This window comes from Lycorma delicatula, chromosome 3 (assembly GCF_047948215.1).
Source record: "Lycorma delicatula isolate Av1 chromosome 3, ASM4794821v1, whole genome shotgun sequence".
NCBI classification, from domain to species: Eukaryota; Metazoa; Arthropoda; class Insecta; order Hemiptera; family Fulgoridae; genus Lycorma; species Lycorma delicatula.
In genome coordinates, this window is record NC_134457.1 from 49139191 (window position 1) to 49167076 (window position 27886).

Consider the following 27886-nt stretch of genomic DNA (forward strand, 5'->3'; position numbering starts at 1 on the left):
TCAAGAAAGTTTCGTTAGCTAGATATAAATATGAAAATTCAAACATAAAGCATTTGGCCGGTGTATTAATAAATTTAAACGTGTTTGTAAGCAGACAAGAAGCCTCAACTTCAAGGCGCGAAGGGCGTGGTATGTGTCTCGACGTTCTCTAGAGTAACTAGTCGTATCTAACGAATTTTGAGATCCGTAAATAATACATACTCTCGATAATATCGAAGGTCGTAAAGCGTTTAGCGAATACGTTGAATACTTAGTTGGAATCGGATCGACAGAAATCTGTCTGTAATCCACGATAATCGATTCTGTATGTCACGTTGACGTTTATTTTTAGTTTTTGTATGTTTTTAAATTTCTTACAATAGTATTTTGTTTTATTTAGCTTTGATTTTCGTGTTTAAGATATGAATTTTGTTTTGTGACAGTACTTGCTCTAAATTGTGTTGTTTATTCTTATATTAAACTATGAATCCACCTCCTAAACCTGGACCAAAACCTGGTTAGTAAAAGTAACCTATGACTACGATCTTACATGTCATGTTTGCATAATATTAATAAAATTCTAATTGTTTATATATATATAAATTATTCTGTTTGAATTTAATTTTATGAAATTTTTATTTTAGTTGATAAATAACAAAGTTAATTCTATATTAAAATTGCAAATAATATTTTTCTGTCGCTTTCCTGGTCTGAAAACTAAATGTAAGATTTAATTTCTGCATTACGATTTGAGATTAAACTTACAGCATTAATTTACTAAAATATTCTTTGATCATTGTCAATATTTTTTTAAGGAAAAATGGTAACGCGGATAATTTTAATCTTGCATACAGGATGTATTTTATTATATTATAAATATTGTAGCTTATTGTTTTTCAGTGTTTATTGTATGATAATTTTAATTAAATCGTTGCATATAGTTAATGACTTAACCGTAAGCAAAAATTCTTTTAAGGAAAGGTTCCGTTTTTTACTGTAATAAATGTAAAAATGGAGCAAAGGAAATGCCTTGTAGTTAAAACTGTAAAATTTGTAGTAGGAACTTTAATTATATAGTTTTAATAATTTTCAAAGGCAAATGGACTAAGAAAGACAGAGTGGCGTAGAAAATATTTTCATACCACATTTACCTGTTCTAAACTTACAGTGGGCTATGTTAATTTTTTCTGTATGTATCCCAAATTACATATATTATTTGCCCCTACTAGTCAGTGATCTAGTCGCATGATAATGAATTAGTCACATGATCACTTTGATGGTTTTAGTTTCATCTTAACCATTTTTTAGAAGAGAAGCTAATTTTCTAGATGTAGCAGTGGTAATGCTAAAGTTATAATTTTGTTAGTTTTTTTTTACATTGTTGTCGATGAGGGCAGTGTGTAACTTCTGTTTATGCTTTATTTTAACTTTATTCCTCGTTATTTTGAAGTAAGTTTGCTTACTGCCTAGTAATTATATCTCTCAGTAGTATATTAATGTGTACCTACCAGGTTGGTCTAGCGGTGAACACGTTGTCCCAAATCAGCTGATTTGGAAGTCGAGGGTTCCAGCATTCAAGACCTAGTAAAGTCATTTGTTTTTACACGGATTTGAATACTAAATCATGGATACCAGTGTTCTTTGGTGGTTGGGTTTCAATTAACCGCACATCTCAGGAATGGCTGAACTGAGACTGTACAAGACTACACTTCATTTACACTCATATCATCCACATTCATCCTCTGAAGTATTATCTGAACGGTAATTACTGGAGGCTAAACAGGAAAAAGATAGAAAGTATATTAATGTGTGTACCTTTTCTGTAAGTATTAAAACAGATTTTGATTTTTATAAAAGAACTTTAAATACTAAAATAGTAAAATCAAAACTGTGATGTAATTTTATAGATAGATTCTATATTTTATTTATATTTAAAAAAATGTTCAATGTGGTGAAAAATGTAAAAAAAAACAGCAAAAAAGTACAAATTTCAATCAAATCCAGATCTTTCCGTGACATTACACTGCAGTAAACTGCTAAATTTAACCACAAGGAGGACATCCAGCATTGTTATCAGAAGATGTGGGTTTTTCCAAATATATTTATGTTTCTGCTCGATATGAAATGTTTTATTGTGATGAAGATTATCTATGCTTATGAATTTTTTTTCAAGATTATTAACAAATGCATCCCTCCAATGGAAGTGTTATAGAAATATTTTTAATGGTATATTTCACTTGTTGCTGATTTTGAGGTAAAATATAAAAATATTGCTAACTTAAGGTTTTGTTGTTGGAATGGTATCTATTTCCTAAATGGAAATGTTTCCTAAATATTTTGATTTTCACTTTCTAATTCACCTCCAAAGAACTGCTGTTTCATACAAAGGATCATTTTTTATCAGCCCTCCTTATCACCCATAGGGATGACATTTTTTTTTTAACTATACAAAAGTAACTATTGAGTTTCCTGGAAAAGGAACAAGAGTACAAATTTATGAAAACATGTTCTATTCAGTATCATAGAAATTGACTTGAGAGAATTTTTTTAAGGAAGCATGTTTTTCATTTTATAGAATGTTTATGTAACTTAATTAAAAATTAAGAATCCTACACAAAAAGTTTCTTACAAAGGTGAAATATTACTGAAATTTCTTTAATTTGACTGCTAGGAAATTTCTTTCATAAATTACCCGAACAGTAATTCTAAATGTTTAAAAAACAGACTTTCCTACTTAACTAGTAGGACCATTTTTTAAATTCTTGGTGACTACTTTAGCTGTTTAGTTATAACTCTCTAACTTTAAAAACTTCAATTTTCATTTAAAAAATTATGTTTTTCATAATTGAAACAGATTCATGGAATCTTTTATCCAGAAAATTCTGTAAATATATAATTAGATTTTATATTTATATGTAATATTTAGGCTATAATCCATTATTTTTTTAATTTTATATGCATTGTTGCAGGTCATGTGAAAGTGGTTAGGGCATTATACAATTATAAAGCACAAAGAGTAAGTTGATATACTTAAAAATACAATTTTTATCTTGATTATTTATGAAGGATTGAACTGTAAATATTAATATTCATTTAGTTATTTTTTTTAATAAGAATTAGTTTTTACATGTGTACAATCAAACATAATTAATTTGAATCTGAAAGGAAGATAAAATCCCTTTGGAATGTTAATTTATTGTCAAATAATTTTTAATTAAAAATATTGTAAAGGGATTCCAGATTAAATTAAAAAAAAAAATAATTACGTATTATTGGAAAACAGAAAAGGCAATGAAAAATTAATAAACATACAAAATGACATTAAAAAACATTTTATTAAAAGTAACATTACTTTTTTGTTCACTAGTACATACTAGTGAACAAAAACGTCAGTATTTTAATTTTGTTTTGTTTTAAGTACAAGGAAGTCAATCTCATTTTCAATCTTCGCAAGACCATTAAAACATGTACTGGTGTTTTAGTGGTTTACCACAAATCTTCTACTTTCCAGTTATTTAAAAAAAAAAGTTAATATGTGATTAGGAAAACTTTTATAAACAAGCATTTAATTTGATAAGTAGATTATGTGATTTCTGATTTTTCAACATAGTTGTTAAGTTAAATTTTCCTCTAGCTGCATATTTCATCATTAACACTTACCACTCTTTTCATGCATTTTACACAGTCCAGTCTTTCTCTCTTTTTAAACTTTTTAATCATTATTTGATTTAAATTATAGATCATTTAAAGCATGTAATGACTGATTTGATAAAAAGTTGAGTGCTTTCCTTTATAATGCAGTATAGAACTTTTTATGGACTGTTGAATTTGTTTGCAATGACTTTCTATTTGTTAGTATATTCAACTCTATTATATTTATTTCTCTAGCAACCATTAATGCATACTTACTTCATGCACTCATTATAGTAAAACACTATTATACATCTACTATACATTAGCAAATGTTTTTTGGTTTCCCTTAATAAAAGAAATGATGAAAGTCATGCTCATGTCTGTATAGTTTAATAAAACAAACAGTGAGCAAGATTTAAGGGTCTTAAAAACAGGTTCTTTTTCTAAAAACAGCTGTTTCTAATTTTTACAAATTTATAACATTTTCTTTTAACTTCTGTTTATAATTAAAAAAATTGTTTTTTTGTAGATTTTTTTGTCAATTTTCTCGGAATTAAATTCTCTATAAGGTTTGATAATACCTTTGGGGTAATAGTACCGGGAAGCTTGCTATAGGGGCTGACTGTGACACACTTCTGACTTGTTCTGACAGCGCTCAATAAAGCTTTCCAGTTAAACTGAGTACCAAAAGTGGCGAATGATCTGAAAAAAGACCAAGTCCCGGCAACTGGGGCGGGATCCAGGAACGGCATAGCCAGGCCGCCTCAAAACTTGAGGCAGGTAAACAGAGTTAATTAAACGCAGAGTCCCGGCTGGCAGGGCGGAGACCCTGGGAATGGCATAGCTGGGCCTGGGTTCACTCCTGTCCCGTCAGTTAGAGGCAGGCTAATGATGGTAAAAGATCCAGAACCGGTGAGCCGACCTGCTGTGCCAGACATACCATACTGCTTGCGGGTGGGAAGGCCCATTAGAGTCACAGGAAACTCCTGGGTTGAGTTAGTATCCATCCACATGCTTGATTGCAGGACCAACTCAAGGGAACAGAGAAAAAAAAGTTCCCGTACTTTAAGAACTCTACATTTTGTGTATATATTTGTATATGTATAAAAATGTACAGAGAGTTCTTATTAAAAAATTATAATTTTTTGAAAATTCAAATAATTCATTAATTTATTGACCACTGTGCTTATAAGATTTAACATTAAATGAAAAAATGATTGTAAAAGCAGTACACTTATCCTCATCTTCGTCCTCTGGATAAAATATCGCAGTGTTACAAGAGTCTTTAAGCACTGTTCCTCCTGGTACATTCATCATATTCCCATTTCGCCGTCCAATTCCTGGTGTGAGCTTCTGAATTGTATCCATATAAGGATTCTTATTATCCTGATCTTTCAGCACAATAAAAACCTGAGAACTATCTTCATTTATGGTCAATGAACCTATTGCAATGGATACTTTCTTATATACCTCTCTTGGCCTACAGGACTCTTATGATCTCTTCTAATCCTTTAATGTCGCTCGCGGGTAGAATCTTTTCAATTCTTTCTTGACTCTTCACTTTAGTTTTTAAGCCTTTCTCCATGAAGTCCTCTGATTCAGTTTGCATCTCCATAGTCTTCATCAGTTTCAGGTGTGATTGTTCGTACAATGCCCTCACCGTCATGTCAACATCTTTTGCCTTCTCCAAAATTAGATCAGCATTAAATTAGATTTAATTTCTTTTTTGGTGTTAGGATTTCTTCTAATAAGTTTCAACAAATGGTAGATTTCCTCCATTAGGTGATCCATGTCGGTTCCCTCCGTTGCATCACATTCGCTACTTTCTCCAAGTGGTTCTATTTTCCTCTTAGGTGCCTGTACAGCAATATGTCTGAATGCGACAGAATCTCTAACTCGACCAAAGTATGAGAACCTATTATAACTTTTCAAGCTATACATAGAAAAATGAAAATTAGCAAATCCTTCTTCTACCTTGACATAATGAATCTTTTTAGTATGAGAACATCACATCCGCAAGCATTCAGGGGGTTTTATGGGAGACAACTCTGGAATTTTAAATGGAAAGGTTTTGCCCTTTGTGACAAAATGTTTTAAAGGGTATTAAAAAACTTTGGGATTAACGACTCTAACCGAAATGGTGACCATTTAATATTTTTTACAGCTAGTTTCAAAATTCATTTACAGTACCTCTTAAATAATTTCTCAACAGTGAAACACAAAAAACATTAAATTTAGCTCATGCCCGTATTTCAAAATATGTATTTTTTGGTATGATGAGGTCACTACAAGTTAAAGGTAAATCTATTTTGATTCATTGTAGGATACTTATATATAAAATTTTAAAAGAGAAAATTTATGTTTCCTTTTGTGCCTTTTTTATATTAGAATTTATGTAATCTAAATACTTCTTTCACATTATGAATACACTTTTAAATTTTAAACTTTCACTTTTGAAGCCTGAATTTAATTGCTATAATTTCATCATGGATATTTATTTTCACTTTCTAAATTGTGCTATGACTTTTAATGAGAATTTCACTAAGGGAGTACCTTCAAAGGAAGTAATCAAAAAAGGAATTAGATGAGGAAATGTGTTTTAGAAAACTATGATATGTCACTCTGCACTGGGAGATGACCCATCTGCCCAAGTAAAATTTCTCTTAACAATAGCTGTTAAATTCCTTGTTCTTTGTATGCGTGCAGTCACATTATTTGTTAAAATCTGACTATGCTTGCATCAATTCCTGTTTATCAAACTCGAGTGAGAAAACCACATGCTGTTTGTTGGTTGTATGACTATGAAATGATTATCAATTTTCTTAAACACTTCCTCATCCTTTGAACCAGTCTTCTTGTTTCAGATCTGGGGATATTCTTCATCCCAAGCCCTTAGGAGGTCATCATTGCTCATAAAATGCTTCGTTTTATCTATTCCTCACCTGGGGAAACAACACGAAGTGTTGAGTTTGTGCAGCTTCTCAAGAACTTCAACAACTTTAGGCAGTCATCCTTGGCATGCTGCTTCCCTGTAACTGTTTTCTGAGTTTCCAGCACAATTTGCCCTAAAACTCCTCTCAAGCTGAAAAATACAGTTATCATTCTCTTCTTCACTGATCTGCTTGAAAATTCAGATTGCTCCTCATCTTCGAACACCCACTTTTTTCTGGCTTTGAGCTTTTGTTGGGATGTCATAATAGTACAGCCAAGTTTTGCCACTTGTTACAATACTATTCACATAGGGAGATTTCCCATTTTTACACTTTTAGCATTTCATGGCACTGTGAAACACGACATGCCATCTGATTGTCGGTCTTATGCGCCACCCAAAGAGTACAAAGTTTTCAAACTTAAAGGTTGTCTTGCAGATTAGCATGGACTGTTGGTTCATTAATGCCCAAGGTTATCTTTATTTTGGTGGTAGGTCACACATCTCTCTGTTTTTTTATACTGCAGCAATGTTTCAGTCACAGACAAAGACTGTGACCGAGCTTCACTTGGAATGTCTTCAAGGCCAAAATTTCCTGTTTCAAACACCCAGCACTACCTAAAGATCATTATATGATGAGCAGAAACCTCTCCAAGCACAGAAGTCAATTCCTCTAAATACTGATCAATACTTAATTTACATGTAAAATTGTTGCTCAGAATTCCCTGGAATTCAATTTTTGACAACATCACTACCCCTTCAGTAATACAGCTAAAAAGTAAGTGACACTTGAGACAGCGACTACAGCAGCTACAGTGCAGGTTGGGACGTATCTAAACTCATGCTAATTTGTAACTGGTGTGATGATCTGTTCCGTCATATTGCAAAACTTTCCTAGTGTGCCAGGAGCATTAAACATAAATGAGGCAATATTTCAGGAAAATTCTAAAAGTAGTATATAATGCCTTTTGTATTTAGGTGCTGTATCTCAGAGGGGATTGAAAAGTTTACTCAAAAAATTTCTTTAGGTTATTAAAAATAATACTGTTGGGATAAAACATCTTTAAAATAAAATACTCCCAACTCTTTAGAACCTCTAAAGATTTTGTTTTGTTTTTAATTATCATTTTTACTATTCAGGTTTCTACGTGTACTTTAAACTCCTTTCTTGATCTGCGGGTCAAATGGAAGACACACAGAGAATGGACTATAGTGCTTCCCATATGCTTACTCCGTTTCCTCGCATGAGCAGATCAGCTGGGGGGTATGAGTAGAGTATTGTCCCGGGTGGTTAGGGATCGCCTGGACTGTTGATTGGCCGGAGGTAGGGGTGTTGGCATCGGCCCTTTGTTAGTTGAAATATGTTGTAGTAATAAGTAGCATAATTGCTGTTGGTAGGACAATGACTGCACTACTGAGGGTATGGTTATCTATGCAGCCGAGAGGTGTAGCGCTATTTTGATGAGAGCGGTTAATAAATGAGTGAAGTATCGCTGTCGGCAGGATGGTGACTGCACTGCCAAGGGCATAGTCCATGCAGCCGTGAGGAGTGCACCATCTTGACGATGCTAGTTTATGTGATGAAGTAAATGTCACTCGGGACTCTGCGATGGAGCTGACTGGGAGTAAGAGGTCTGTCTTCTCCCTGGTAGATCAGACCGGAGTCCGTAGTTTGATTACGGGCTTCAATCATCAAGTTGAGATCACTAAGGGAACTAGGTCTAAATTTCGTTGCGAACAACATTTTCCTGTGGTATGTATTATAATCACTAAAATAGACTCGTAGCTTATGAGGCATTTACAGTCACTTATAGCTTGTAAAAGGGGACTAGGCGCGGGGTCACCCCGATCAATGGTCGTTACAATCGTGCCATTCACCGCCGTATAAGTCTATCGCCTGTCTTTTTAGTAAGACAATAATAATTTTAATAGATATGCAGGAACCTGCAGATTCCGGAGAGCATTCGCAATGGCGACATAAGAAACGCAATTGAATGCGTTTCTCACATCCAACTCCACCAACGCACATGTTTTACGCTCTGCAAGATACATCCGAGCCGTGCCTATCACCTCCTCCACCGCATCAAGTATAGACCTTCCAGCTTGAAAACCATATTGCATCCTCGAGAAGCCGCCTGCATCCTCCACTGCACGAACCAGCCTTTGCTGGAGCATACACTCCATGATTTTCCCCAGTGCATTAATCATCGCCAGTGGACAAAAAGACGATGGAAGCGCCAGATCATGTCCAGGTTTCGGCACCAATACAAGGCGCTGTGCCTTCCACGCTTCGGGGAATATCCCCTCTCTCAGACAGGTATTATAAACGTCGAGAAATACATCTATATTAGTTCGGACTGCCAATTTAATCAAGCTTCGACAACACATCAGGACCAAGGACCTTGTCACGAGGGACGCGCTTCATCGCCGTGATCAATTCTTCCTTTGTGAACATTGGTAGATCCACTACTTCACCTGAGGTAGTCGCCGGAACCCCATCTCCATAGGTAAAAATCTATCAATGATGTGCTGGGCTGCCTCCACATCCATAGCAGTGGGTGAAGGCGAAGGCTGAGCTAAAATTCACTGATATGAATGTCTACTGAGGCATTTACATCGATGGCATCCCAACTGAGGCTTGGCTAATTACTGTGATGTGTAATCAATTAGAGGATCAAAAATCGACTTCCGTTAAAGCCCATCAGGGTTAGGAAAGGCGGGGTGGTGTGGCGAGGGGGTTTGGGTTGGTCTAGAGGACCTGGCGAAGAGGATGCCGCTGAGTACTCGATTCTCTGCAGTTCTGGTCGAGAGAGGTTGGCCACTTGGCTGAATATGGAGTTATTTAATATGAAGAAAGCTGTCTGTCGTTTTCGGAGGGCGTCTCAATGTGATGGTGATCCTAAGCACCCGGCACTTCTTATTGGCGAATACAGGGATCGGAGATCCAACTATTTTCATAATTTCCGGATGGCCAAGAGGGACTGGTAGCGTTCCTTTGTGAACAAACAGGGAAACAAGGATCCCTGCTGAGTCATGTATAGGGTTCTAGGACATAAACGTAGAAAGGATGTTCTTCTGTCCGCTCTCTCGATCGGGAGGGCGTAGTTTCGGATATATCCAGAATTTTACCCAGACTACTCAATGATCTCCTGCCTCTGATAGCGAAGCTGGAGAGACCGCATACCATCTTAGTATATGGCGTGAGGTCTCTTTGTTTCGCGGGGATGCATTATCTGTGGAGATTGCTGAGGCCGAGATGCGACGGGTTATCTGCAATCTTGATAAGGCGCCTGGCTTTGATGGACTGACGGCTGAGCTCCTTGTTTGCTCGGTAGGAGTTAACGTGAGAATTATCACATGCGTATTTAATAAATTATTGTTTGACGGGTTCTTCCCACTGTGTTCGAAGAAAGGGATTGTAAAAATGTTGTTTAAAGGGGGCGACAAGGATCCGGTTGTTAGTTCATCACATCGGGCCCTGATGTTGCTACCGGTTATTGGCAAGGTCTTTGAGAAAATGTTTAATCTTCGTATAAATGAGAGGTTGGCTTCACGTGGGTTGCTGATGGAAAACCAGTACGGGTTTTGCCCCGGAAAACGCACCCAGAATGCCATACTTTGTTTGTTGAGTGTGCTGTTGGCCAATGAAGCGGACTACGTCTTGGGGATCCTCCTAGTCATTTCTGGTGAGTTTAACAATTTGTGGTGACCCTCTGCCATTTTCCAATTACAGGTGAGAATGCACTGAAAATGAACTGCATGTGTTGAAAAATTATTTCTGTCATCTGTGTTGCTCCGCGAGGGCAGCCATGAAGTAGAAGACGCTGTCTAAAGGTTGTCCCCAAGGTAGTGGATGGTGGAATTTGACCCACTTCTGTGGCTGTGGTTGCTCATCAACACAAGATGATTTTCAGCCCAGAGAAGACCACAATAATGCTCCTCAAAGGCCGTTTGACGGAGAGTTGTTGAGTTAGAGTATCGATGTTAGGCCGTCGAATAAAGTACACTCAGGTTCAGAAGTACCTCGAGGTGTATCTTGATGAGAAATTTCAGTTCAAGAGGCACCTTCAATACGTCACAGAAAAGGCTTGTTTGTCATTTTTGGGATCCGACGTGTGGTCAATCCGGATTAGGGTCTCAATTTTAGGACCTTAAGCATTCTGTACAAGGGCATGTGCAAGCAATTATGTTGTATGCTACGCCAGTTTGGACGGACAGGATGAAATTCCGTATTATAGAGATATATTATTGAGGGCCCAACGAGTATTACTGTTAGTATTACGGGTAGTTACCGGATGGTTTCATGGGAGGCGGTCTTTGTGATTGCGAGAGTGAAACTGGTTGATATTCTAGCTCTTGAGAGACAGGAGACAGAATAGGAAGTTGGGTGAGTTGACTTCCGAAAAGATTCGGGATATCGAGCAACATGGTTATGATATATGGCAGGCTAGGTGGGATGAGACTATTGATGAGTGATATACACGCGATCTCTTCCTAGAGATTAGAAGCTTGCGGGGCGCCTCATGGGTTTCCCCTTACAAGTACGTAATTCACTATCTTACCAGTCACAGGGCCTTCAGGGATAAACTGGCTGTGTTTGGTGTGGTGGATTCGAGTCTGTGCCCGCATAGTGGGGTGCAGGACGATACATTCCATGTATTGTATGAGTGCACCAAAAACGATCTGGAGCGCACTGCAGTAATTTGTCTACTGGATACCATCATAACAACAATTGATATCAGTCAAAACTGGAAGGACTGGGCTGAATGGTCAGTGGTTGCAGAATTTCTGCTCTGTTTGGCCAGGGAACAAATTGCAGAGGGAATCTAAGGTACTGCTTGGTCTTGTTCCTGCGTACTTTGTTTTGTTATGGTTTCTTGTTAGTGTTGTTTTTGTTTTGTTACTCTTGTATCATTTTGTTGTTTTGTCATTAGTTTTATTTTCAATTTTTTGTTTTTGTTTTAGTGTTTCCCATGTTTGTGTTGCTTGTGAACTCATTGTACCTTTCAGGTAGGTAGGTACATAGGATTCAGTTCCTTTGACGTTATAGTTTTTAGTCTTGCTTGAGACTAGAGATGTTTAGAGATGTGTTTTGTTATTTTTAATAATAGTTACACTGATATGAATGTTGCTTGTGGGATTCGCATCGGTGGCATCCTGAGCCAAAGCGACTGAGAGATGAAGTAGCCAAATGGCTTCAAGCGTGCAGATACAGTAAACCTACTGCTGATAACTTTCCTCTATTTCAATAAATCTTAACTTGTAATAATGTTACAGTTACTTTTATGTATTAGCCTAATTTCACTATGTTCAGTATTTCAGTATTAAATTATTTTATTTTAAATTAAATATTAGAAACATAAAAATAAATTATGATATTTTTATACTCTCTATAAAAATGTAAATCAAATTCACACTTTATTTGTATGTAACATCATAATTACACTTCTTTGAATATTATCAAACTATATTTTCTTCTTATGTATGCTATTTTAAGAAGAAATTGTTTTATTTATTTAAACAAAATACCCGGAAACTTACTGCATTTTGGCTCCCTTACATGATGAAATTTTACACTTCTGTTTTTTCTCAATGTATAGCACCCAGTGATCTGTTTGTTCTAAATGAATCTCATAATAAATCTTATGATTGTGATTATGAAGAACTGAGTGAGTAAGCCTCACAACTACATTACTAGGTGCCCCTAAATCTGGTTCATTTGGTTTCTTATGTTTTTTTTTCAGTTTTCTGTCTAGAATATATTTCAAAGTTGTAAACGTATCCTGATATACCAGTCAATAAAAATAATTTAAAACCATATTGGCGGGGCTTATTTGCCATAAATTGTTTTAAATGAAGACTTGCCTTTGTAGGGCAAATTTGTTCATCTACCTAAAATGATTATTGGTATGGTTTCAATGAAAGTGGTCAAACCTGAGAATTTGAAACATAGGAGAAAGTAAGAAGGGACTTGTGGTGGCTGATAACAAGGAATCAGTCAAAATTATACCAGACAGGTCGAAAAAAGCGACATGAGAGCAGATCCAAAAAGAAAGAGGTGTCCGAGAATGATTGTTTACGATATTGACCGACATCTAGGTGAGGATGAATTGTTGTTTATTATTAGAGAGCTTAACACCCAGTTGGACGATGCTGTATTTAAGTTAGAGTGTCGGTTTTTGTTTAAAATGAGTAGGTGCAATGCAGAGTGCTACCACGGGGTATTTGGGGTGGGTCCTTCATTGTTGAAGACCTTCCTCACTGGAGGAGGCTGTTCATCAATTTTTCTTCTTGCAGAGTCAAGGAGTATGTCGATTTTCAGCAGTGTTTTAACTGTTGTCAGTATGGTCACAGGTTCTGTGATTTGCCTGTTTCCTGTTTCCACTGTTGTGAGGATGGATATAAGCGGGAGAACTGTCTCAAAAAGGCTGATCCTCCGTTGTGTATAAATTGTAAAAGGTTGAGGAAAGATCATAAGCACTCTGTTGATAGTGATCTTTGGATCATATTTGAGAGGTCGTGAGATGTATTTTAATTCTCTTTGTTAGTTTCAGACAGTTGAATGCACTGGGTGCTTATGTTGTTAAAATTGATGTATGTGAAATGGCCTTATGTCATAAGCTAAATGTTTTTATGCAGCATCCATTTATTACATCTAGCGACCTGCCGGGTTTTGTGGAATGGAAGCGATTTGATTGTGGTTCGTGGTTCTCACAGCATGTCCGCTGTTTTGTGCAGAAGAGAAAAAGTTGTGTCTTCTTACGGCAGCTCTCAAAAATTCATCATGTTGTTAGGGTTGATATTCAGAACTTACATCTATATATTGTAAGTTCTTATTTTCAGCATCGGGACCCTGCTGGGCATTATCTTGAGGTTTGGGAAAATTATTCAATTTGCAGAGCATAGTTCTATTGTTATTGGTATCGATGTTAATTCTAAATATCTTATGTGGCATAATAGTGATTATACTGATAACTTAGGTTTTAATGTATCTGGTGAGCCCCAACATATGCTCGTATGGTGGATGGTGGTAGGAGATAATTTGCCGGCATCAATATTGATGTGACGGTTGGAAGATACAGTCCCACATGTGTCTGAAGTTGGAAAGTTGTAGATGATTGCTCTAGTGACCATTGACTTATTATTTTTGAGATTACTGGTGGCCTGAGTGATGATTATAGGTGTAATTTCGCAGTTCAGCTAGGTCATTTGCTGCACAGGAAAGCCAGTTGGTGGAGGTTTGTCACAATTTTTTTGGCCAGCTCTGCGTCTTGAACACGGGTCAAGATGGTCTTGATCTTAAAGACCTGGCAGGTCGGTTATTGGCGGCTTTCATCAGTGCCACTGAGAATTCCATTTCCTGCATTTCAGGTCATGAGAGGGGGAGGAAGAGGAGGGGAAAATTGCAAAAAAAAATTGCCCTTTGGTGGACACGGGAACTTATTGAGCTGAAGTCATCTGTTCGCCGTTTATGAAGATCCTCTCAAACTGAGAGTGACCCCAAGTGGCGAACAAATTTGACTTTGAGGTATAGGGAGCTCAGATGTTATTATCACAAGGTAAGGCAGGTCAAACGTGATTCTTGGTGTTCCTGTGTTCAGGAGCAAGGTAACAAAGACTCATGGGGTGTTGTTTATAAAGTGCTAGGGTATAAATGAAATAAGGACATTCTTCTGCCCACCCTCTTGACTAGGAAAGGAGTGATCTCAGATAAAACTGAGATCCTGGATACTTTGTTAGATGATCTTTTGCTGGACATTGATTTAGCTGTAGAAACTGCTTATCATCATCGCGTTCAAAATGATGCTGCTTCTCTTTGCGTGGATGTTTTGTTTTCAGAAGTTACTAAGGCGGAGATGTATGAATCTGTAGCTTTGGCAGAAGTAAAGCTTCTAGCTTTGATGGAAGCTCCTTGCTCGTTCAGTGAATGCTAGTTTGTTAGTTTGGGAATATTCACTAAAGTATTTAACAAAACGTTATTTGCGGGCTATTTTCCAATTTTTTGGGAAAAGGGAATAGTTAAATTATTGTTCAAGCATGGTGGCAAGAATCCCACTGCTAGTTCCTCTGCTGGCCTGGCCTCTTGTGCTATTGCCAGTTATTGGTATGATCTTCAAGAAGATACTATATCTGTATATTAATGAGAGGTTGACATTGCAATGGTTATTGATGGAGGATCAGTATGCAGTTTATTCCTGGTAAGAGAATGAAAGATGGTATTTTATGAGTTTCAAGCATTGTCAAGAAGAGTATTTTGGGTATGTCTTGGGGATTTTCCTTGACGTATCCGGGGTATTTAACAATCTGTAGTGATCTTCTGCTTTATTTCAATTACAGAGATGTGGGTGTAATAAAAATGAAATCCAGGTAATGCATAGCTGCTTTGGGCATTGAGACTTTCTACTTTGTGATGGTGGCCACGAAGTGTAGAAGTGTACTGTCTAAGTGTGTTGAACCCAAGGCAGTGCTGGGCTCCTTATTGTGGGTTGTGGAGTTTGATTCTTTGATGCGACTGAGGTTATGAGGTTGAACTCCGCGCTTCTTGGGCATGCAGGATACGAGCTGTGGGACCATCAACATAAGATGCCATTCAGCCCGGATAAAACCAAACATGAACCTACTGAAGGGCTGTTTGGCTACAATGCAGCAAGTCCGTGTTTCAATGTCAGGCCATCAAATTCAATATATTCAGGTTCAGAAGTACCTTGGGGTGCTCCTTGACTAAAATTTTCTTTTTAAGGAGGATTTATAGTATGTTGCAAAGAAGACCAGTAGTGTGTGTGATCTTTGGTATTTGATGTGTGGTTATAACAGATTGGGATCTGAATTTTAAAACTATGAGTATCCTCTATAAGGATGTGTATGAGCAGTTATGTGGTATGCTGCACTTGTTTGGGTGGATAGGCTAAAATTTAAAACTTATAGGAACATTTTGTTGAGGGCCCAGCGCCTTTTTTTTGTTAACGGTGACAGGTGGTTACCGTACAATTTCTCATGAGGCTGGCCTAGTGATTGTTGGATTAAAGACTATTGATATTCTTGTGCTTGAGCATCAGCAAAGTTATTTCGCAAAGAAGTTCGGTCAACTAACTTCTGTTAGAATTAGAGAGATTGAGAATGATGGATTTCAGTTGTGGCAGACTAGGTGGGATGAGATGGCTGATGGGCGTTATAAGCATGATATTTTCCTGATTTCTTTCGGACCATGGTGCTTTTACCAATTTAGGATAGGTTGGCTTTTTTTTACTGGCTGATTTGGGTCTGTGTCCATGGTGTGGCATAATAGATGATATCTTTCATGTTTTATATGTCTGTCGTCAGTGTGATAAAAGATGATTACGGATAGTAAGGCAGTTCAGGGATATTGAGTTTATTTTAGAGTTAAATTTTAACTGGTAATTGTCAATTGTGGAGAACTTCATGAACTATTTGGTCTTCAGCAAATTGTGGAGGGCGTGTAGGATGGGGAGTTCAAGTTAGTTGGATGGTTAGAGACCACTTGGGCGTTCTCTTGTCGCCAAGATGGGTGCTGTACTTTTGTTTTTGTTCTGTTATTTCATGATGTTCATTTTATTTTGTTGGTAGGTTTCACTATAGCTCAAAATTCAAATATTTTATTTCTACTCAGTTCTGCTCATTTGAGTAGCTTGTTTTTGGTTTTGTTTTGTGTTTGTTGATAGTACATCCTTACACTGATGGCATTGTTATTCATGGCATCTACATCAGTGACATCCTGATGGAGGCCAAGCTGTGTTAACTGAGAGATGTTGTTCAGTCTGTAGGTTCAAAAGATGACCTCCAGTAAACCCCATCAGGGCTAGGTATGGAGGAAGGGGTGGCGTAGTGACAGCAATCGTCAAATGGCGGGATCTTCCTCTTCGGGGTCAAGTTCTAATTGCTTCCTTCTATAGTCAAAAAATGATTTCTGAATTTTGTTCAGATGATGATCACCAGAACAGCATCAAGCAAGATTTCAAGCTATGATAAAGTAGTTTTATCAATTTATTGATTAGGAAGCATAGGTTGTAACTTAGGGCAAAAATATTTGTGTTTTTTATTAATTTGTTGTGCCATTACTCGTTATTTTCTAGTTATAAGATGATATATCTAAACTGATTATTGTTTACTGTAGTTTTAAACATTTTTCAATTTTTTATAAGTGTTCAAACTTTTAGGCAAAGTATTTTAACACAGGTTTAAATTAGAATAATCGTTTTATATTTTAGCTTTTACTTGTTTATTGGATTATGACTTAAAACTTTTTCTTGAAGGTTTTAGGCCGTAAAAGTAATTTTTGAATTTTCTCACTGTTTAGGGATTAAATTTTAAGCTCCAAAGCTGGGAAATTACGGTTAAAATAAGTAAAATGAAGTTTCATCAACCTTATTCAACAACTTGTCAACTATTGTAATAGTCTGTAATGGAGAAGTAGTAATAAATGGTGACTGCTGTTCTTACTGTGTATAATCTACATTTATTGTACAATATTATTCTTGGCTTAATGGATGGGATATAGTTTCTCACTAGTGTTGTCCCATGGAAACTTTAAACATTTGTATGAATATGTGAACAAATTAGTATTGTAAACAAATAGGTGTTGTGAAATTTGGAAGCTGTAATATTTCATTTTTTTAAAAAATGAGAAATTCAATCAGAATATAATGAAAAAAAATACTGAGAAAAAATATTTTCTTAAAAAGTAATTTTTAAGTAAATTAATGTTTGAATAAAATTAAATTGTTTATAATGGATGTAATTTTCTTTTTATTACAAATAAATAATGTATTACTATTATTTTTTTGCTGTGAAGGTTGATGAATTGTCTTTTCAAGAAGGAGATCTGTTATATGTTTTTGATCAACTGTCTGATCCAAATTGGTGGAAGGCTCGTTGCGGTAAAAAGACTGGTATTATACCTAGCAATTATGGTAAATATGTTTCTGTTGGATGAATTTTTGTTTAATGTATATTTAAATATATTTGTATTAATTTTTTTAATAATGTTCCACTCGCCCGTATACCATCTCCTCCCAAGTGTGCTCAAAACAACCAGGTTTGTACTTATAATGGGAGAAAACAGTGCGGACAGAATGGTCTTATACATTTTGGATCATGTAAAATTTAATTAAGTATCCAAAACTTATAATAAATGATTGATAAACATGAAGCATTTAACATAGAATGTCTAGAACTTGTGATGAAAAAACATGAAAGGTAGAAACATGACATAAAACATAGAGTGAAGAAAAACAAATTATCCTACTTTACATGTTGGTGATAATATTGTAGGCCTTGTGATTAAATTTTAAAATTTCTTATGCTTGTACTGAAAAAGTCAATGTACCTGCAATCTCATTAGAAATCAAAAGCATCTTCTTTAGGAGCTATCACCAAATTACCAATGTAGAAGAATTGCCTGTAGTGTCAAGGATTGCAATTAGGCACTATCAATCCATGAGGGAGATGAATATGAGAGTGTATAGACTTGTGTAAGAAGAATGCAGTGGATTTTTACAGTCTCATTTTAATGAATCTCATTTAATCTCAGTTTAGTTCCATATAAGGAGCTGGAGCAGTAAAACCTCTATTGACAAGGATATGACAGAATTTTTTTTGAAAGCTTCACTCAACAAGTGCGAAGCTCTTATATTTCTTGTATGGAAATATACAATGAAATTGTATATTGTACAAATTGTATATTGTACAATTTCATTGTTGCAATGAAATGCAAAAATACTCCAGAAAGGCTTGAACAATAGTAAAAAGCAATTTGATCAAGTAGTTGGTCCTACAAAACTATGTCCAATCCATTGAATTAGATGAAACCATAAAGGCAATAAAAGCTCAATGGAAATGTCATTGATGAATATATTAAAAAGTAAAGGGTGTAGATTAGAGCCGAAGAGCTCCCTTATAATAATAATAATAATAATAATTTTTTTTATGCCCTCCTATCATCTCTTATAGCCATCTGCCATCTCCATGAATGTAACTAATCTTTAAACAGAGAAACGAATAGACATAAGTTAAGAAGTGCAGCAGAACAGTAAATGATAAATGTTTATGTGCTGCACTATACTAAACTGGAAATTGGGAGGGAATTTGGGAATTAAAAGTAATTAGCTGGTCAACATACTCAATATTTAAACATATCATCTGTACACATAGTTGCAGGTAGTCAAATCAAACAACATATGGAAAATGTTCATAATCTAAATTAAATATAAAATCAAAAAGTACCTAGTGTAACAAAACCTTAATATAAACTGTTCCTTAAAATAAATTAAAATGCTAATATCAAGTTTGGTAGTTATTAATTGCAATACATAATAATTAAGTGCATTTAATTACAATACATTTTACTTAAATTTGTAAGCATACATATGTAAAGAAAATAAATTAATGAGGTGACTGCATTTGTTTTTCATTTAAAAGTTTCTCCATATGTGGATCTATGTTAGAGACACACAAAAGCAAATTGTTTTCTAGTGATTCCTATACTTAGTTTTTAACACAACTATAGATGAAGAACCCTTTTCACAGAGGTAAGATGTGGTGAAAGGAAACAAAGCGCAAACTTCAACTGTAATTAAGAAAATTTCTTACCACATCCTTGTAAAATCATATTCAAGCTGTTTAAATGTGAATATACATCAGCTAAGTAACCCAACAGCAACATGTACTCATTATTCTGTAAAAAAATTGAGAGTGGTGTTTGTTTTACCTGAAAATTATTCCAATAATCGGGTTAACACTTTCCCTCGCAATAACCATCTGACTTCTGTATGGAAAAGAAGAGATTTTTTTTTTCACCCGTTTCATTGCACAGTTTAGCATTTAATAAAATTAACCATTTTTACAGCTTTACAAAGAATTTGTTTAGATTTTCCAGCATATTTTTTGTTGCAATAACATGTCTGTGAAGGAAGCAATACATCCATTCCATCTGTGGTATAAGATGATCCTTTAATTTTTTCTGAAATCCACTGTTCTTTCTTTTTATTGCCTGTGCACCCTCACTACATATTGCAGTAGATTGCCCAATGTCCTCAGTTATAATTTTTAGTAGTTTCATAAAAAAAACATCAAAAAGATATTGTCCTGTTGCATTAACAGGACATTTTCTTTACAAAACAATTTATTTTCTTTGATTGATCTGTCCCTATTGCATTCATATCTCACAAAACATAAGACCTGAGAAATGTTTGGCTTGATTTACTAATAGAAGGTTGTTGACTTCTCAGGGTATATTTTCTTTTGAAAAATTCCAAGGGTTTGCTTTTATGATCCAGATGATTAGTTCCCAAGTGTCAAATTAATTTTGATGGCTTCATGATTTCCTCAGAGAGGACTTGAAAGCAAAAAACACACTGCAGTTTTCCATCCAATCAGGTAAAACCATAATTTAAATAACTGTGATTCTATAGTCTTGTTTTTTTACCAATTGATTCACTGGATGTAGATGGCTCACCTTGTTTTTCACAAATTTATCCATTTGCGTAAGAATCTAGTTGAAAAAAAAAAACAAAAAAAAAACCAGTTACATCATTTGACTGCATACAAAAAAACCAAAACTTCTTTTTTAGTTTTTATTTTGAGTGAAAGTATATTTTTAGAAACTTAAAGGCACTAGATGTCTACTTTGCATTCAAAACTAAACTGATGTTCTGCAATTCCTTACTCCTCTTTTATATGCTGAGCGCACGACGCTTTCACAGTGAGTATTATGTAAGCAGACAAAATTACAAGGGGCACATACACATCAAGTTAGAACCTGTAAATTGCTCATGTTTGTACAGTTCATATGTGCATGTTCATATCTGTTACTATCAATGCAGCTAAATAGTTTTCAACTAGGTTTCATGGGGTTGTGGTTGGGAGGGTCATGAAATATTCATTGTAAATATTTTTATATTTTTGGGGGTTGTGCAGCTAAAATAATTGAGAATCACTGATCTACACCAATCCTTCTTATAACTGTGACATTTGAAAATCATCTGGAATACTAGCAATCCAGTCAGTCACAAATATTTTTCTTGAGAATAATTATATTCCATTTTAGGACAAAAGTAATTTTCTGTAGTGAACACAGTAAAGGTAGTGCTTTTAGTGCTAAACATTGCTTTTATTTTGTTTGGCTTACATGCTACAGTATACTCAGCTCATTGAAGAAAGTAATGGGAGACCACTTTACACCCCAGTTGTACAAATAAAATTATAATAGGCTGCATGTTATTCTTAACTACAAATTTAAGAACTGATTTCTTGTTTGAGATTGCCTACAAGCATTCAGTTGTATCAGCTAACATTTAAATTCTACCCCAAGCTGCCTGCTTTAACTAAAATCAAAAAATGTAGTCCTTTTGCACACAAAGTGGAGAAACATGCACTAATGTTATCTGAGTAATGCATAATTGTTTTGTAATGCTAATTTATATATCTTTAGTTCTGAAATTGATTATATCATTTGTCAGTATAAATTATTGTTTGTGCAGTTGAAACTCAAACAGAAATGATTGACACACCATTACATGAAGCTGCAAGAAGAGGTAATTTAATGTTTCTTCAGCAATGTTTACAACAGGGAGTCTCTCCTACAGGACTCGATGCAGTAGGCAATATACCTTTATACTGGGCATGTCTTGGAGGTCATGTTGATTGTGTGAAAGAACTATTAGCAATTTCTAGCCTACCTGTGAATTCTCAAGTAGGTTTCCTATTTAAAAGTCTTATTTTGCATGTAGTTTGCATTAAGTACAAGGAGTGGCATTTCTGTATGATAACTCATTTGTCACAATTGAAATTTATAACAAAATGAAATACATTAGGTGTTGCATCCTTCTTTTTTTTCCTGTTTAGCCTCCGGTAATTACCTTTCAGATAATACTTCAGAGGATGAATGAGGATGATATGTATGATTGTAAATGAAGTGTAGTCTTGTACAGTCTCAGTTAGACCATTACTGAGATGTGTGATTAATTGAAACCTAACCACCAAAGAACACCGGTATCCACGATCTAGTATTCAAATCCATGTAAATATAACTGACTTTACTAGGACTTCAACGCCGGAACCCTTGACTTCCAAATTAGCTGATTTGGGAAGACGTGTTCGTCACTAGACCAACCCGGTGGGTTAAGTGTTGCATCCTGCATAAAGCTAAGTGGATCTCAAAAAATTTTTTTTAGCATGGTAAAACAAGTATTTGTTTTATATTATAGTTTTTATTAAAACACTTTACATTTGTCACATTTGGGCTTTTCTTGTAGTTATTGAATGTGGTAAAGAATGATTGAATTGACTAATGATGTTCTTAATATTCAACATTTTCTTAAATACTGATGTAAAAGATTTTCACCCACTGAAACTGTTTGGTGAACATGAAGCAATATAGGTTAATCCAATAAATTATGTGTATATTTTTAGATTTTTAATTAAGAAATAGGAAATCTACAATAAAATTTTAAGGAAATTTTTCAATCATTAATAAAGGAAAACTGATCTGATTTTCAATTTATATTTCTAGTTTATAGTCATTGAGATCTTATAAAGGATTTGAAGTGCACAGAAAAAATTGCCCTTTAGAGGAGATTTTTTATATATATTTCTGAACTTGCTTTTGTACATATCCTTATGTCTTCATTCTAAGCAATTATCAGTTTATGAATTTTACTTTTTTTTGGAAGCAACGAGGCTGCAATTTGATTGAAAAGAATTAGCAAAGAGGGATGGATGGTTTCTTAAAACCTCTTTTTATGATAACTTTCAGTATACATATTAAAATCAAATATGTGAGTGTGATTAAATATAACCAAGTAATGTGGATGAAGCGCTAAAGAAGGAAATTGCGAATACACAAACTTTGTGCATCTGCAATTAATACAAAATTAATCATTATGTTTCATTGAAGAGTAAGATAACAACTAGAAAATATTCTGTAATTAACTCTATACAAGAATTATTTACTTGTAATATTTAGAAAAGGAAACTTTCACATTTTTATCAATGAATTATGATGTTACCTTGTCATCTGTTCACAATGAACTAGCAGAACAGCTTTCTGTATTTAACTGCAGAGAACACAATTGAAAAACTGAATACTCTAGTGATGTACTCTGCTCATTCATTCGACTTGTTATCCCACACTTACTTCGAATGCTCACATACTATCCTCACATTTGTTGCACACTAAACTTGATGTTTGCTGGTCCTTGGCAATATTTATATCGTCAGGCCTAGAGCTAGACTTGTAGTAACAGCAGCCGACATACCTTTTGTTCATTGAAGAATAATGATTTCTATTGTTTGAGCTGTCTAAAAATTCTTTCTAGAAACAAAGCTGTTAGAGAGAAATGTTCTTTATTTTCTCTCACTTTCTTATTCTGGCACTTTGTATTACAAGAAACTTTTCTACCCATTACACTGTCTCCTCCTTAAGGTTCATCCTGAACAGCTTCCTGATAAGGCTGTGGCGGTCCAGATAAATAATCTTCTTCGTTCTTGGATTGCACTGCATTCTGTAGACTATGTATAAGCTTATGGTCTCATTTTTTGGAACATCGTTTGTTGAAGGATCAAGGATGATTGACCATACTGATTTTAATGAACTTACTTTAATCTTATTTGAAAGTTACCTGTGTATTAACTTTAAAGTTTTGCTGGTCAGAGAACTCAGTCTTGATAAAAAGTAGTTTATTGCATTTTCTTGCCCGGGTTGCACATTTCACTTGTGTATAAGAATTCTGTTACACATTTAATATTGACTACATACATATTTTATATTGACTAGAATTACTGGAATCAAGGTTAAAAGGCTGGAACCTCATTGAAAGTGGCACTAAAATATGTTTTTTCCATGTTAGGCAGCAAGAATTTCAGGGCCTATTCTGCTCACAAGATAATGTAGTGTAACGCATTGATGTAAATTCTTTATTGAATTTACTAGGACAGCATCACAATCCTATGGAGTGGAGATTGTTTATAGATTCCTGTAAAATGAGTTTGAAAGCTGCCCCTCTTCACAACAGAAATGAGAAATCAATTTCTCTTACCTATGCTGCACAAACGAAGGATGCACAATATCTTCAATATTGTGTAAATATTATAGAAATTGATGTGGTACTGACTGGATACAATGTCACTGTACCCTATCTTATATACCATGTCGTAGCACATAGAAATTGAACTTAAAATGGATGCATATGATGTTCCATCATTTTTCTATTCTAGGCATTCAAATGTACTTGTATAGTGATTGACAGTACAGAATTTTTACTCATTATGATATAATGTGAAAGTTATTCTTGAACTATAGCCATTTTATTAGGTCTGGAGCTTGTTTATAACAGTTACTGTTGTTTTTTTGGGACAGTAGAGACAGGAAAAACCACTAAATTAAAAATGACTGGTATAAGATAAAAGCACTCACAGCCAGGCAAAAAATGTTTATCAAACTCTTGTGAATTCGAAGATTGTGTATCATCTATCATTACACATAAAATCTGATGAAAAATTTTGTCAAAGCAATGGATTGTAATGGGGAAAGTTTCTTATTATACCTTAAAAACAAGTTTCCTTGGATTATTGAGGCAAAAACCAAAGAAGGAATATTTGTTGGACTACAGATATGTAAGCTAATGAAGGATTCAGACTTTGAGAGGAGTTTGATTGAATTTAAGAAGGCAACATGGCTCTCATCTCAAAATATCTTAAAATTATTTCTGTATAAAAAAAAGGTTGAGAACTATGTAAATTTGGTGATTGAACTTCTTAAAAACTATAAAAAACTGGGATACAATAGCACTCTAAAAATACACTTGCTGCATTCACATTTGGACTTTTTCATTTTTTCAACCCTTTCAGCAGGATATATCAATAGTGGAAACATGCTAACAGGAAAAATGGAGTCCAAATATGCTTTCTAATTCCTCCTGTAAACTGAAAAGGAATATTCCAGAGGCTGTTATATTATATAAAATGCAGGAAAAAGAAATATCCATGTTATTAAAAAAAACCTCTACCTTCCATTCAATTTTGCATTTACAGAATTGGAATACACATAAAGAATCCTATAAGATGCACATAATTGAATGCATGTAGTGGAAAAAACATTTTATTTTGTAAGCCAGTGTTATTATCCAACAATTTAGTTTATAGTTGTCCGTAAATGTTTATAAACTTTTTAAATCCCAATATTTTTTGCATTTGCAGTGTCTTAGTGGGAAAATACACTTACAATCTTAAATCCAGTATTTCTTTTTGTTGATGTTTTCAGAATAAGGTTGGGGAAACTGCATTGCATGCAGCCTGCAGCCGTGGTCATTATGAAGTTGTAAGTTTATTATTACAACGAGGTTCAGATGTGACTGTCATGAATAAAGATAAAGAGACTCCTGCTATGTTGGCTATGGATCCTGCCATTATTAACTTATTAAATATGAATAGACACCATTCTACATCAGGATTATATCAACCACAAGATTATGCTGATGATTCTGATTAAATGACACAATGAACATTTTTAACTCTGTAACTTCATTTTCAGAACACTGTAAACTGTGGTGAATTAATTTTCATTGGTAATTTTTATTCACAGTAAGCTATTTGTGATTGCTTTTTTACTTTTATTCTTTTAAAATCTTTAATGCCTTTGGAAATGCTTATAAATGTAAGGATGCACAATATCTTCAATATTGTGTAAATAGAAGTTGATGCGATACTGACTGGATAATGTCACTGTACCCATCTTATATTAATTATACCATGTCGTAACACAGAAATTTAACTTCAAATGGATACATATGATTTCATTTTCCATCATTTTTCTACTGTAGGCATTCAAATGTACTTGCATAGTGATTGATGTTAATAAATATTAATCATAATTTATTTAGTAACTAGAAATGGAATAAAACTGTGACTAATGTAGGATAAATAAGATATTACATGCAATAATATGTATATGTATATATATATATATATATATATACATATATATATATTATATATATACATATATATATATTATATATATATATATATATAAATTAGAAAAATCAAGTCTCTTTTGGTTATTGTATTTGTCCATGTTTCCCTCTGTACTATTTATGTCAAAGACAAAAGTATAAAAAGTTTACCACCAAGATAACAGAATTCAATAATGCTTCTTACCTTATTCTTATTGTTATTATATAAAAGCGCTTTTGAGGGTTTCTCTCATCATCAGTTAATAAAACATATTTTTTTTTTTTACTTTTTTAAAAATCACAAAAATTTAAAACTTAAAATTGTAAACATTTAAAAATATGTATTCATACAAGTTAAAACGATTAAAATTATTTTTTTCTTTTTACATATGTGGCTAGCCCCCCCCCTCACATACACACACACACACACACACACACACACACACACACACACACACACACACACACACACACACACACAGTACTGTACTTCTAGATATCCTACTTCTGTACATCCTATACTGTACTCCTATATAGGAGTACAGTACTGTATGTGTGGCCACATACATAGAACATTTTTTAAATCTTTTAACTTTTATGACTACATATTTTTAATTTTTAATGTGTGTTTTTTAAAAAAAGAATATGTTTTATTAACTGATGATGAGAGAAACCCTTGAAATATCGCTTTTATATAACAACAAGCATAAGGTAAGAAGCATTATTGAATTGTGAACTTCGGTGTTAAACTTTTTATACTTTTGTCTTTGATATATATTTATATATATATTATACACACACATCTCCTCAAAACAGAATCTGACAGGACCAAGTAAGAATTCCAGTTTGAAGGCGTTTCCATCTTGCAGAGTTTTTAAAAATTGAGTTAATTCATCGTGAGGTCCTGTGCTATGAATTATTCAAATGTTAATAAAATTAAGACAACAATACATTTGGAATAATCTGGAAATTATACTGCATATAGAGAATATAAACCACTAATTTTCAAAAATTGTTCAGTTACACTAAAAGATGGCATTTTTTATTTTTACAAGTTAGTAATTTTTCATTAAAAAGTTACATTTAATTAGAAGAAATATACTTAGCCTAAAACACAACATGATTTAACACTAATTCTAAAATAGTAAAGTACAGTTTTCTGTTTGAATAATTTACTCTTTGAACTTTTGTTTTCAATAATTTTTCTAGTGGTTAATGTATTCTGTCACAAATCATCGCTGTTTATACGAATCGTAAATTCTTCCAGCTGTGGCCATTCCCAATCCTTCTCTGAAACTGTTAAGTTTGTTTTCTGTGTCCTCTCCTTGTCCTTCTTCTTCTTCTGAACTTTTGTTAATTTTGCTGCTAGTTTCATACAAAATAATTTCATCTACATTCTGAAATCCTTTTTCAGTTATCAAATCGCTATCAGAACCCATGTAGTTTTCAACATGGACTGATATTTGACCACTTTTTTGCAACAGAAATTTAACTTCACTCAATATTGTTGTATTGCACAAAGTACATGTATCAGGAACATAATTATTATTAGTTTCCGTGCAGAAACCTAAAGAAGTTGGTTTCTGAACATTTTTAACACAGTTATTTGTAATTTGTTTGTACAATGAAGAGACCCACTTTAGCAGAACAATAATTTTAGGTGAGAACAGATGAACATGAATTGATGTTGGCGACTAGCAATTGCAGAATGTTTTTCCAATAATGAATTTTTATGTTTTTAATAACCCCCTGATCCATTGGTTGAGTTACACTAGCTGTATTTGGAAGAAAATACACAAGTTTTATGTTAGAATAATTTCCATGAGGCTGACACAATACACTGTCCAAAAACGGTAGAATATTTCTATTTTCACTAACCATTTTACATTTAAATTATATAGCCATTTTTCCATTATGTTATACTTCATCCAAGACTTTTTATTTGCATATCATTCCAGTGGTAACTGACGACATTTTTGAAACAGCAAGGCTTCCAAGATTTACCTATCACCAATGGTTTAAGTAACATGCTATCCACAAAACCGCACACCAGAACAGTCAGTCTTTCTTTGGATTATTTGCTCCAATACATTTTTCATTTTTGAAACACAGTGTTTCGTTCAGTAAAGCTCAAAAAAATAAACCGATTTCATCACAATTACTGATATTTTTTTGTTCGTAACCTGCAGTTATTTCTATCATTTTATATTTCCAGTCAATAACAATTTTTTGTCCACATTTTTAGCCTCACCTGATATTTGATTTTAAGAAAAATAGAATGCCTCGCATGACATTTTTCTAGCCATCCATTAGAAGTGCTAAATGTAGTAACTCCTAACTTAGCTGCAATTCTTTTGCCTGTTGTTGCAGGATAGGCCTC

At 34.2% G+C, this 27886-nt stretch overlaps 1 protein-coding gene across 2 annotated transcripts in view; it reads left to right on the plus strand.

Annotated features, from left to right (window-relative positions):
• The first annotated feature begins 270 nt into the window (after positions 1 to 270).
• The window catches only part of LOC142321575 (osteoclast-stimulating factor 1-like), a 33625-nt gene continuing 6009 nt past the window's right edge, over positions 271 to 27886 (plus strand). Inside the window, exons 1-5 of one of the 2 annotated variants that reach the window (XR_012755665.1) lie at positions 271 to 496; positions 2949 to 2995; positions 17352 to 17469; positions 21037 to 21248; positions 24816 to 25119. Coding sequence is in view for 1 of the 2 variants with exons in the window: in XM_075359779.1 (XP_075215894.1) it covers positions 463 to 496; positions 2949 to 2995; positions 17352 to 17469; positions 21037 to 21248; positions 24816 to 25043 (639 nt within the window). In the remaining variant the exon portion in view is untranslated. Of the gene's footprint in view, positions 497 to 2948; positions 2996 to 17351; positions 17470 to 21036; positions 21249 to 24815; positions 25485 to 27886 lie in introns of those variants that run through there. The other variant, XM_075359779.1, reaches the window with a different exon arrangement.